This window comes from Bombus huntii, chromosome 15 (genome assembly GCF_024542735.1).
Source record: "Bombus huntii isolate Logan2020A chromosome 15, iyBomHunt1.1, whole genome shotgun sequence".
In the NCBI taxonomy this organism is placed as follows: domain Eukaryota; kingdom Metazoa; phylum Arthropoda; class Insecta; order Hymenoptera; family Apidae; genus Bombus; species Bombus huntii.
Window position 1 is genome coordinate 4,652,718 of NC_066252.1, and position 14,155 is coordinate 4,666,872.

At 38.7% G+C, this 14,155-nt stretch overlaps 1 protein-coding gene across 2 annotated transcripts in view; it reads right to left on the bottom strand.

Moving 5' to 3' along the window:
• Positions 1-14,155, bottom strand: part of LOC126873697 (disintegrin and metalloproteinase domain-containing protein 10-like) — a 164,254-nt gene that overhangs the window by 24,694 nt on the left and 125,405 nt on the right. For both annotated transcript variants that reach the window (XM_050634826.1, XM_050634825.1), the window contains 4 exons: positions 9,150-9,290; positions 2,461-2,585; positions 2,207-2,335; positions 1,195-1,363 (listed from right to left, as the gene is read on the bottom strand). In XM_050634826.1, the coding sequence (XP_050490783.1) occupies positions 1,195-1,363; positions 2,207-2,335; positions 2,461-2,585; positions 9,150-9,290 (564 nt within the window). The remainder of the gene's footprint in view (positions 1-1,194; positions 1,364-2,206; positions 2,336-2,460; positions 2,586-9,149; positions 9,291-14,155) is intronic.

Sequence of the window (14,155 nt, forward strand, 5' to 3'; positions counted from 1 at the left end):
GCTGTCTCATGTGTATTATAAAAGTAGCTGTGTTTCGCAATACTCGAACGAGTTTTTCCATCGATTTAAAACGGTCACGCGGATCTTTATGTTATGAACAATTAACGAATCGTATTTGTTTCTTGTTTGGCCGACTTGTCGCACGTTTGCTAGTACGTTCGCGCGGTTGATGCTCGTTGTCCAAAACGAGTTTCACGCGGACCATGTAGAGCCTGCTATTAGAATTGCAATTGAGTTGCAGTTAGACCGTAGGTCGATCGATATACCGTAGCAACACCGATAGGTTCCCTCTTTGTTTTTTTTTTTTTCGTTTTTATGTTGTTGTACGATGGTATTAGCATTATATATAAGTAGGTCAAAGAGCATCATGCTCTTTTTCCTCTCGTTATGTCTTCTTGTATGTAATTGTTGCAGCACAATTACGAAATTGAATTTGACTTAAAAAACAGGAGAGTTTCGTGAACAAAATGTATGCGTTTCCTTAGTATTCTTATTTCTAAACTATGTACAGCGCGATTTTGTGTCATAAATGATAAGTGATGTAGTATGCTTGAGTGTGATTTCGAATCTGCCGTGTGTGTATATCTTGTGAGAATCTGTTTGAACGTTTGAGATGTTGAAAGAATCTTGTTTGAATCTGACATCCTGTAAATATTTTAATATTTGATATACGCGGTTTTAAACAAATTTGATTCAGCTCTTACTGGTTGATTGTGATATGCTGGAGATTATTTAATTTTCTTACTGATTGTCTTTTTGACTGATAAGTGCGTCGCTGCGTTTGAAAAGGTGAAAGTGAAAATGCGGAATAGGAGAATGCGTATCTAACTGCATTCTGCGATAACCAGGTTTGATTTTCCTTCACCAAGTCTGTTATTTTGTAATTTACATTTCTCAACAGCAACAATTTCTTACATTAAATGCAAGAGCTAAACAATGCTTAAGTTTCTCCAGTTTAAATGTTCTCTCACTATCGCGGTGCAGAGATTCAACAGGAAATACGTTAACAAGTAATTAGCAAAGGGGCCTGTAAGCAGCTTTACCAGCGATTGTATAAATAATTCAGGTAACGACCGTGTACAGAGACCATCGAGGGGGGCACGGAAGAGGTCAGGGCTGTGATGACTGGAAGCAGGCCAGACGTTGACCCCTTTCGGAATCTAATTAAAATTCCGAAAGCTTCTCTCTACTCACCGGCGAAGCATCCCTTGGACGAACGGGCCTTGGCATTTAAAACGGGATTTATGGAGACCAAGCTGCACGGACTGAAGCGATTGTTATTTCGTTTGTCCCCGCTGGTAGCTCTAGCAAACATTATGAAATTTCCGTCTTCTCCTCCGGGCGAACACTCGTCCGGATCGTGCTTGTCGCGTTAACAGAAAGATCAAACGTTAGACAACGACTTTGTATTATCATTCATCATGTATAATACAGTGAACGGAGCCAACTTTGAGAAAGGAGTTGTAATTAACTCCGACGTTGACGTGCCTTTACCCTTTGAATCACCCAGCAACTGTAGCCACGCGAATTAAATAATTGGACCTTTCTCGCGGAAACAGTTTCGATCGTAATGGGCTATCAAATGGCTCTTTCCTCGTGTTAACGTCCAGCGAGAACAAAGCTCCGACGAAGTCTGGGGAATAAACACGCGGGTACATATGTAGAAGTTGTTGGGACTTTAAATGTTAAAGTTTTCTAATTTTCGAATATTCCAATCTCCGAACTTTCGAATTTTCAGTCTCCAATTTTCCTATGTAATTAACTATTCCAACTAAATATTTTTTATATTTCAAATTTTCTAAATTCTTCATATTTTATAGGCACAAGCAAGAAACACGTGTGTAAACGTTCTTGAAATAACTTGAATCCGCACTATTCCACGCGTAAAATTCCAACGGCAAGTTTTCAAACAATTCAGCGCTTAATTATTCAGGATATGGCTTCAGGATTTTTTCCACAAACACCTTCTTTAGATGGAAACTTACCCCTCTGCTTTTGTATCAAAGAAATGCAATTTTACTATTCGTACTATTCCTTGATTCGGAAAGAAATAAGAGAAGGAAAAAAAAAGAAACATTAGAACAATCGTAACATAGATCACGATTGCTTCGACGGGGTGGTGTCTCCGAAACAACCCTCGAAACTTTTCAAATGTATTCGCCGTACGCGTCGACAGCATGCAACCTCGATGCGCCGTTGAACTTACAGGGGATCCGAAGTTGTGACCGATCTCGTGTGCGAGGGTGACGTGAGAAACCGTCGGTGGTACGTGTTTGCCGTAGTTCAGGAGGGTGATTATACCGGTGTTCAACGATTTCATGCTACCCCTGTAGTGCTGCAAGACGAAATAGCGTTAGTTCTCGAGGTAATTGTCTGAGTATCGTGAATGCGCCGCGGAACGATGTTATTTTAGACGTGGCACGGTCGAATTAGTTTCGTTACATTTGGAACAGAACTTACCCCGTTTTTCTCGCAAACTCCGCCAGCATTTTTCAGATCTCCAGTCCATGCCAAGCCCAAAGTTCCCTTCTCAAAGTCGCGGTACGTGAACATGTACGATAGACAGAACGCGTCATAGTCCTCTTCTGTAACGAGTTTCAGTGGACGATTAATCGTTACAATTTGCCAGTTCTTGATCTTTGATCGACTATAATATTTCGTCCGTAAAATACTTAGGCACATAAGGATACGTAAGCATACGCTAGCGGACAAAAATAAATGTGTAGACAATGAAAATAGATATCAACGAAGTTTAATCAACTTAATACGAGTGGATCTGTTATATAACTTTATTTATCATATATCCTTATAGATCATTATAAAGTACTTAGTAAATAATTTTTATTTATGTTTATATTTCTGTGTACGAAGTAACTGTATGTTTAACGAAACTTCATTGATACCTGTTCCCATTATTCTGTCAATTTATTTCTGTCCACGACCGTACATGAACCACAATGACTCTCAATCCACCATATCTCTTTTAGAATAAAAGGTGGAGAGAGGAGATAACTTTCTTATTGACCGATTTATGTATATATATGTACATATATCACGAAAGTTCGAGTGTAAATCAATTTCGTTCGCTGTTAATCTGTCGCGAATGAATTAACGGACAAAATTCTATGCCGTTGTACTCGCAATACCCCTGGAATTCGTTGCATCCAATCAAGAACGTCGCGTCTCACGCTGGTATTTCCGAGGGACGGAGACAAATACCCGTCGTTCGCAGCCTTTTAATTAATTTCATTTTTAATTCGGCCACTCTACCCTTGGCAGTATTTCACCTGGCTGGATTTCTGATGGCGCGCGCGAAAAAGAGGATGGCTCGAGGGGGCGTTGAATTCCCAGCCGACGCGGCCAAACATCGGCCGAGATGTTATCCGGGAAAAATAATAAATCAGGCGTCCAGAATGTCCGGTAATTTAATTTCTGGCGAACTTTTATGCTGTAGCAACTTTCCTCCGTTGGGATCGGTGTGTTCGGTAGCCGGGTATATGAAAAAAATAGGAAAAAAAGGAAAAAAAAAACAAGGAGAACGTCCGCTCGTCTACACCCCTTTTATTCGCCCTTCTCCTTCGCGGAAATTTTTTGTGGCGCTTGAAAAAATGAGAGAGAACAGAAGAGTAAAACGAGCGATGAATACTCTGTGAACGTCGTGCATGAATTTCAATGAAAAGGGTTGTTTACGGACGTCCAGCAGCGTGTTCATCGCGTTCACGTTCTTCCAAAGTCAACTGTACTTCGCGGACCAGCGAGGGCACTATTGTGCCCGATGGACAAACGTTTGCTATTAAAAAGGGAAAAGGAAGATAGAAAGCAAAGACAATATATTTTACGCAATTTTAACTCTAGAAATTAGTAACCAAACTTAGAATAGTTTATTAGATAAATTGAGGATGTATTATCTTTTTACGATTGAAATAATGCACGTGGCCTTAGGAAAATTAATTTTCTATATTTAAGCTAACGATAAAAATATCTTTCTTCAATTCCACTCCACTGCAATTTTTTTCCATTGCACTACCTCCATTTTCCACTTATTTCATTGACATTATATGTATCTTACAATTTAGTACATTAAATCAAAAGCAATTTTTTTCGAGTTTTCTAATAAATGTACCAAGTAAATGGCCTAATGCTTGTAGATTGATCTACGTAGATAATAGATCAGTCATAGTTGTTCAACCTTCGAGCACAAAATCGAGCTATCGGAACCACGAAGTGGCCACAAGCGTGTGGAAGGTAAAAGTGCTGCGGATCATCGGGAAAACAAGCCCGGTTCTTTGCACAATGGTTTTTGCAGTCTGCATGCACGGCAGCTGCTTTTTGCAAGGGGAGAGAATAGAACGTGGGATACGTGTTTGCTGTGTAGCATGTCTCAGGAGGCATATTTGGTTACTGTATGCCTGCGGCAAATACGTCATGGTCCACTGCTGCTCGGTTGTGTTTCTCTCGATCCTAGTACATCAGCTATTGTACCGGTACGAGCTGTTCAATGTTCTCTACCTTGATTTCAATTTAGTACCTACCAAAATGAGACACCATTTCGCTGATATTCTCATTGTCAATGAAATAACCACGACTAGTAGACAGACCGTGTGTGTGTGTTTCTCTTTGTCGATTATTTCACTGAAAATTATTTGCTCTGGTTCGTTCTTCTCGACTGGCTAATTTCAAGGCAAACCGTGTCGCGTTTCAACGCAGAGAGAGAACCGTTAATATTTAGAACGTTCTCCAGGAACGAGTAGCTGTTATTTAATAACGGCCAGGCCATTATTATATCAGCGAAACACGAAGCGAAATACTAACGCGAAGGTGACAGACGCTCTTCCGACGAGACGTTATTGTACCTGTCGCACCGAGCAACGTGAAACGATGTTACATTATCCTGACACTCGACAAATGTGCCTGCGTGAATTGTCCGCGTAATCTGCATCGAAATTCCAATGGGATTACGCGTGTACTGAATTTTTCATCGAAATATTCTCTGTAAAAATCAGTGGCGGACGAACCTGTAATTAATTATAGAATTTTCGGAATTTTCGGCTGCAGGCAGATTTTTACTTGCTATGTGTAAAACTAAATAATTTGATAAGAACAATGGAATAATTTACTTGTAGGATATAGTTTTCACAAAGGATGGCGAATGGTAAGGGATGGAATACTGTTATGGGGTAGAGAATATTAGATTCAAAATGTTAGTATTCGTTTGCGTATATTAATTGTGCGGTAGAGAATGCAAGATTTGAGAAATAAAATAAGGAACGTAAGAAATAGAAGAGTGGTGTGAGATAGGGAATGTTGGGCGTGGAATGTTAGCATTGGCTTGTGTATATTAGATATGGGGTAGGCAATATATGAACCGAGCGATGAAATAAGGATTATACAGTAAATTAAGAGAATATATATAAAACTAATATGTTCATTGGTTTAGTTTTTCTCATGTCAATAATTTGTGCCGTTTGTATTAATTAACCAAATAATTAATTGGTCACGAAGAAAAATGGATTTCGACAGTAAAATCGCGCTACAACCCTAACGATGCAATCGTGCTTATTAGTCATCGCGCTAACTGCAAACATTTCGACCGAAATTGCGTAATTATGGTAGACAATGCAAATTCAAATGCATTGGGGAATGTGTACACCAATGCCCTAGAGGTAACTCATATTAACGTTTTAATGTAATCAATAACTTGAATATAATTATAATATGGATATATTAAACAACCTAATTAAGTATCGTATTAGGTATCATTTGGTTTTCAAATTTCACGTAGAAGAATATAATATGTAACACGAAGTAACTTCTAACAAAATCGATATTATATTCCGACAAAATTTACTGGCTCTAAAATTGCAAATGTCATCTACGGTGCAAATATTTTTCATAAATAATGGAATGGAACCAACGATGAAATCGAATTTGCTAAATTGGACAAAATCATATTTGCGTCAAATTGTAACTCGATTTATCAAATACTTTTAACAAATTAAATAAATAGGTCCTCTTGTCCTGTAATTTGACAACTAATACTATTACTTAATTGACAATTCACTAGTTATTTATATATTAGTCAGACTATTTTTAAAAATGTTGGAATACAACGATATCAATCGCATGCAGATAAGGTGATTGATCGTACGGATTCTTCCGTTCGTTGCCCAGCGCCATCCCCACTAGCGTGCGTTCGTGAGATGCACCACGGCAGTTAGCACGTGCATGCTTTTTCAAAAAACGCCGGAAGAAACGTGAGGATATGGATGGAACATTCTAGATGGGCACGTCGAGAAGCTACTAGAAGGTTCTGTGCCACATGTGACGCCACACAGACACCCACACAGGTCACACTCATTACTGCATAGAGAGTGGGGCTCTAAACCTTTTCAAGGGGCATGGGTCACTAAGCCAGTTAGTCTGTGAATAACTAGCCAACTGTCTACATTCCAGAACGCACATTTATAATTCGTGTAACAATTGTTTAATAAATATCACATTATATTATTTCAAACACAAACATTGTGTTTTCCACAGATTATTAATCTTAATCCCAAGATTAAATTCTAACAAAAAATATTATATTTTTGTGCTAAATACAATAACGAAATGGCTTCTAATTTATAAAATTTATTTTATTTTTTTATCATGTCATGACGACCAATTAATTTCAAGCTTTCATTTTTACGAAAGTTTTTCAATTATATTAGTTCCAGTTACTTAAAAAGTCTTCTGTCTTTCTATATCAAAGATATTTACCAATCTTCTTATTTCCATGGAAAGATAAAAACACGATTATCCTTTAATTAAACTATTTTCACCACATGAAAATTAGAAGGTGACACACCTCGCATAAATAGCTCCTGATAGAGAAACACTCATAGTAGCCATCTTCAAAAGCATGCGCTGTATAGACGGATAGAGAGAAAGTGGCGGCTTAAATCAGCTCGAAGGAGCGTCGAAAGCAACTCTATATACAGGGTGGTTGGTAACTGGTAGTACAAGCGGAAAGGGGGTGATTCTACGCGAAAAAAGAAGTCGAAAATATAGAATAAAAATTTTTCATTTGAGGCTTTGTTTTCGAGAAAATCGACTTTGAATTTTCGCTCGGTACGCATGCGGTACGTTATAACGGATTTCACTGTAGATCGTTGTCTCGATGGAAAAATTAAAAAAAAAAAAAGAAAATAAAATAAAAAAAATTTTTATTCTATATTTTCGACTTCTTTTTTCGCGTAGAATCACCCCCTTTCCGCTTGTACCACCAGTTACCAACCGCCCTGTATATTATATGGTTTCAATGATCCTAACTTAGGAATTCCAACCACATGGTGCTGCGATTCGTTACTCGTCGGAGATGTGGTTTGGTAATAATTAATCCCGGCTATATGGAAACTTTAACTTCGTTCGGTGGAAACTTTAATGCGATATAGTTTCTTGGCTAGCTCCCTGTCAGTTGTTGCTGTACGACATCTGAACACGAATTAATCGTGTGGAATGACGGGATTCCGCGAAAGAGATAGCACATTCGAGATATCACAATATATTGAACCGAACGTTACTCGATAAAGCGATACTCTCGTCCAACTATTAGGGATTTTACTCGAACATATAGGCATTCTTGGTGAAAACGGATCGATGGATCGAAACTTCCTCGCCATGTTCTTTGAACGAGGGTAGGATTGGTAGTTAGAAAGCTGGGGAAACACCGACTCCAGAAATAAATCAAAAGAATGGAAGAATTGTGGGTTCCGTTTGACATTTTTAGGAATAGTTGATTAGAAATGAGAGAAATCCGAGGGGAAGGAAAGAATCAACGATTAATCGACTGTAGGAGAGATGGTTAGATTTGGTATACGAATGGTAAAGATTTGAAGCCGATATTCGGCGTGGTTTCTTTGTCACGCGATGTTTTATGATCCGATTCGTGTGTCTTATATCTTTATGATCTCGTATGAGAAATTGTAAAAAGCGTGTGGATGTAATTGTATATCTATTAAACACTGTTCAGTAATAACGTAACTGTTTGTTTAAAGTAACAACAAATTCAATGAAATAAAAAGAAGAGAGAGTAAAGTAGAAAGGAGGTAGAGTAAAGTAGAATAAGACAGTCCAGAGAAACAAAGGGTAGTCAAGTAAAATAAGACAATCTAGTTGCCCAGTGCCTTAGATAGCAAAATAATGAAAGTCAACTCAGAAAATGTATTCTTTACAAAAGGGGCTTGAAAGTGTGTTGCCAATTAATATCGTAATCGTTTGTTCAACAACGACAAATTGAATGAAATAAGGAAGAAGAAAGAAAAGAAGTGCACGATAGAATAAGACAATCTAGCTAGTGTCTTAGTCAGACATCACGATAATGGAAACCAAATCTTGGAATGTATTTCTATAGCCTGTGAGTCAATTAACGAGAGAATCACTCTGCAAAAGGTGATAAATGCACATTTCGTCTTAATGGCCTTCGATAGGGAAGATGCGGTGTAGGCTTTCATTTGTGTAATCTAACCTTCACGTGTTTATTAACTATGGTATTAGATAACGACTACCGGCGGAACCGAGGATGCTTTAAAGTCACGGAACAGAGGAGTTTGCGCTTAACGAACACTTTGCAACGAGCCAATGATGACCGACACGAGACGTTTCATTAAAGTTGAAAAGTCGCGCCGTGCAACGTGTTACTCATCGGGCCTTGGCATCGACGATTTCGTGTAAATTTCACACAAACGAGCACTTTAATTAACGAACGAGTGCCGAAAGTACTTTCAAGGATTCTCGTCGGGCGATGTCCAACGCATACCAATGTATTTGGATTAGTCAAGCCTTTCACCTTCGGGTTCAATTCAAGAATGCTTTTCTTTAATTAACTTCACCCCTGGTATTCTACGTTCCGTTTCATGTTAATGCTTTCTATGACTTGAAACAATAAATTTGTTTTAGAAATTCTCGTCAAAGGAATCAACATCTCATAATATACTTAAGACGAAAGTACGATACAATATTAATGAGATATCAGATTACTTTGATTAAGTAACTTTCGCCACTTTTTCAAACTTTGAGCTTTTTTCTAAAATGTATAACACCGTCAATAGTACGAGTAATGCATAATTTATGACAAGTCGTGGAGAGGATAGATAAAGTAATTTACTTACCGGAAAACAGCTCAAGAAATTCTTCAACCCCATAAGTCCCAGTGAATCTGTAGCTTGGATCGTTCAGTGCATCGTCACTATGAACTTTAATGCGTTTTATCATGAAGCTAATATTGTCTGGCTGGCCATCCTGATTGAAATCTGTAAAATAGCGAAGAATACGTTCGAAATGGAAAAGGAGAAATGAAAAATTCAAATTGCAACATTGGACGGATTAAAGTCCGTTTGCGGAATAGACATTGTGGTACTGTGAAATTCATAGGAGTCGAGAGGAACTACTCATCGAGGTAACCGATAGCTGATAAGGAAAATCACCGGGGCTCCAGACGAGTAATTTTCGGGTTTCCCCCAGTGATCAATGTATTCCGAAACGGTTGAACCGTCGCGTGGTGGAAAGCATTTAATCAAACACCTCCTCCGCGGGAATACCAATCGAAACTGGAAAAACGATTCCGTGACACGCGATCGCGATTCCTTCCCGCCGCTGAATTCTCATGATTTTTCAAGTGTAAAACGAACCAACGGCCGTTCATGCATATCTCTTTGATTGATCTCATTATTACGAATTAATTTTGACAGCGCGTCGCAAAAAAAGTTACGAGTCAAGCGTAATTTTATTCTGCGGAAAATTCGTCTTTCGCTCAAGCTTTCCGATCTTTCAACTTTTAATCGACCATGTCGAATTATAAAATAATGTTCAGTATCGCGTGTATAAATACGACATTTAAATGTGTCCTTTATTTTTAGTGATATTAGAGAATATTTAAGCATTCAAATTGGTGATTAATATTAATGGTAAGATGATTGAGGTGATAATTAATTCGATTGAATTCAGTAACTTCTCTATTTTATTTATTAAGATCTCCATTAATGATTCCAAGGAGGAAGAAGAATGTTATGGACGAAAGATATTTAGATCATTTCTTTCAATTTTTGAGCATTCGTAGCATTTCCATCTATATCTATGATATATACATTTTCGTGAAAATGAAGGATACTTAGGTATTCGATTTAGATTAAGACACCTTGTACGTTAAAGCAGTGAAACATAGAAGATACGATAGTAAGATTTCCAATCTCATATAAACGATGCAATTCCATGGTAATGTCTCCAGATGTTTGCGCGTGTGCATACGCAAGCAACCTATTCCAACGTCAATGCCGAGCATCGTTACATCTATATCTGACATGTAATATATATGTGCATTTGGTAATTAACGTAAAATCCATTGTATTCAAGTTTGATGTTGCATTAATCAGGTCCGCTTCTGTGTACATCGTAGTAATGCGTGTGCTGATGAAAACATGGATATCGGGTTCAATTTCAAGCAAAGGCTTCTTAAATCTCTAAATAATGCAAATGCAATGCTCTAAAACAGCCAAGTATGAGCGAACACAAGAAAATTGAAGATGAAGAGGCTGAAACATTTATTGGATGCCATATTTGCATGCGTTTGCTTTCCGATAAAGTTATTTAACGATTAAATGCAAGTTCCATGTTTCAAATACAGTCACACGAAAATTTAAGGAACTAAAGATTACTATACGAAATACCTCTCAAAAGCCAAACCGATCAACTCGCCTTTTTTAAATTTCTTAGTTTCGGTACGTAAATAAACGATTAAAATTCAATCCTTAAGAAACAAACAGCAAGATAACATTTAAGGTAGATTTAAAAACACTGTTTGTAATATCATCAATTTTCTATATTTTTCAATCTATGTGTCTCGACCACTCGCGGAGAGCCGCGATCGCGAGGAAGCACGCCGACGGGAGTCGTAAATTCCCGTTACGATTAGATAATCGACGCCACGAAATGATCGATCCCCTATTTCGATTAGGATAATAGAGGTGGTTAATTGAATATGACACTGATGCAACAAGGTGTGAATGACAGTTTATTCCAACACTTTGTGAAGCAAATAGTTACGCTGGTGCGTATGTATAAGGTAAATGAGTGACTGATCTTCGGGTGTAGACCCGGTCGAAGGATGTTGTATGTTCGAAGGTTGAAGAATCAGCGATGTTCGGTGACGATGCTGTAGCGGAGGAAAGCTGAGAGTGGGTGTGTCTAGTGCACGGGACCATCGGATTTGTTGGTGACGATTTTGGCTAAGAGAGTAAGGAAAATAGGATTAGTTGTTAATTATGTCCAAACGAAGGTTGGTGGGCTAGGAAGGGTCTTAGCTGCCTTCGATAGAAAGTTGCTATTAGGAAGCATCGTACATGGAAAAGCCCAACTTTCCCTTGCCCAGCCGTGGTAGACAATAGTCCTTAGAAAGTGTTTTAGAAAAAGATATTTGTTCGGTATGAGCAAGCAAATTATTGGGATTTATGACGGGTACTTGAGACTATTGAGGGTACGCCGTAAGGATGAGCGGACATCTGGGGTCTGTCTGACCCGCGGTGTATGGCCGGGTTCAGATAGAGTGTCGCACGACGCAACATTATGGAAACAATATAACTAACGTTATTTAGTATTCGTTCGATCTAAACGCAAACGATCTTACATGAGGAAATTAAACTCGTCTTATCGTTATCAATATGTATTGAAAAAGTAATCGGACAAATAAAATCGTTTAAAAGGAGTATCGCAAAGAATATCGCGTGAAATTAATAAGTAACATTAATTTCAAGATAAAGGAAAAAATTAATAGTTACAACAAGACTTTGAAATACTTATTTCAGAAGACTATCCGTTGGCTAAAGATCAACCTCAAACGAATTAATGCTTTAAAATTATTCCTGATCGAATCCACGAGGTAGATTCTAGAGAACTTGCAGAATAAAATCAAGTAGAACGAGTCAATGCATAATCAGACCAACCAGGCTCTGCTACCGTATAGTTGTATAAAATAGGTGTTTCTTTTCCAGAGTTATTTCTATCGCGACAAGTCACGAGAAATTTGTTCTAAGCCTATGTTCTACGCATAAAATTAAAAGAACAAAAATATAGAAAGACGGAAACAGACGGTGCTTATTATTGAATAGCTAAAAGGCGATCGTCACGTGAGACTCGTGTTACAAAGTTGCTGGTTCGCGTTCCGATGTCGTAAAAAATTACTTCGCAAACAAATAAAGGGGTAACGCGTCGCGTGACAGCTGTCTCGGATATGTCGCTCGGAAATAAAGTTTTTTTTACGTGAGTGCGCCAGATAAGGATCGTAAACGCGGCTGGTCGTCAGGGTTCTCAAGCGTCCCAGGTGTAATGACTAACATTCGAACTTCCACTTTTGACCGATATCACCGTCGCGATATCCCGTTATCGCGTTAGCTTCATTTTCTACCGTAATAATATCCACCGAGCTTCCGTAATATTATATAATAGCCGCGTCCACGGCGTTTACGCGGTGAGTTCATTGCGCCGTAATAAAGTCGACTGGTTAAACATAAATTTCAAAGATTGCGACGTTAAATTTAAATCCTAAAAATCGCAATGATAGCACGGAAACATTAATTCGCTTTTAAATAGCGCGGCAAAGTTAATTGGTTGGCTTTCAGGTTTGAAAGATTTGACATAAACACGAAACAAATAATTCACCGTTAAATTGACGCGATGGAGTTAAGTGGTTAAATCGAAATTTTGAAAGATCATGACGTTAGCAGGGAGATAATAGTCGGTTCGTTAGGTTGCGCGGTCGTGCAAAATCGACGGAGAAACACGGAATCGTAATGCAAGAGGGACAGGGGCAATCCTTAATCGGTGCAATTCCGGATCTCTCGTCGGACAAGAGCGTTTAGCTAGGCGGCCACCGAGTTGTACATATCGCGATGGGAAGAGAGTTAATGCCGTCTAATCCGGAGACAAAGGGAGGTACGTTCGGGCTGGCATTTCCGAGGGGTGGTCGATCGGTCATCCGAAATGTTCGCGTGTAGAGATGGCCGATAATCGCGCGACCATCGTTCCGGAAGATCGATATCCTAACTCGCAGTATATATTCGGTCAAGTTAGATAGAACGAGACGGAACGAACAAATAGGAAAGAGAAAGGGTTGGAAGAAGAGGGAAAGGAGACGAAGACGGAAACGTCAGCGGAAGACTAGCTTTATCCGCGAATCGTACGACGGAAGAGATAGGGAAGTCTAAGTAATACACTAGACCAGTCCGCGTGTAGGCGCGGTCACGCTACGTTAAACACGGCTCAGTCACGAGACACAAATATTTGCTTGTTGTTACGGCAGGTGGTGCGATGTTTAAAGCCCTTCTACCAGTACGAGCTTGCCCGTGCTTCGCCTGTGCGTCCGCTCTTACTTAATATTCGCAAGCCGCACTGGCCAAATGAGATTTTCAGGAACGCTTTCCTCTGATTTGCGAAGCTTTGTACGCCTGTACTGAACGTCACTATCGATGAACTTGATTGTTTCTCAATTGTACTCGAAGTAGATGAAATAATTCCATTAAACGGCGGATTATATGTATAATTTGCGTGGATAGTTTCGGCTTCAAAGAACAGATTTCTAGAGAGACGTAGGGCCGAAATAATAATTAAGAAATTGCTGAAATTGGATAGCTCGAATGGTGGACTAGATACAGTAAAATAGGGCTATTTGCATCATTTAATCTTGGGCGTTTTAAAATTCAATATATCGAGAATATTAATATTGGACGAACTTCTTTCCTTTTGACGAGTTATATCATCGTAGGAAGGTACGGCCATCAAGTTATGAAATGTAAATCATTTAAAAATTGTTTATAATCGAATCTGACGAATTACGAGACAAATTACTTGGCTTAAGTCAAATAATGCTATTTTACCCTAATGTACTGCTTCTTTTTGGGGAAAAGTTTTTTGATCAAAGGAAAGAAGGGGGGAAGTTTATCTTTATTCGAAAGAGTAGAACGAAAGCAATTTCAGGGAGGCAGTATGCGATTCTTTTCTAGATTCTGCTCCCGTCTTATTCCTTGATAACCATCGTTTAAAGTTTACGCATTAGGTGTGTGTAGCGGCGCAATAAAGTTCCACGGAATCAATCGGTCAACGTCAGACACAGAAACTGACATTAATC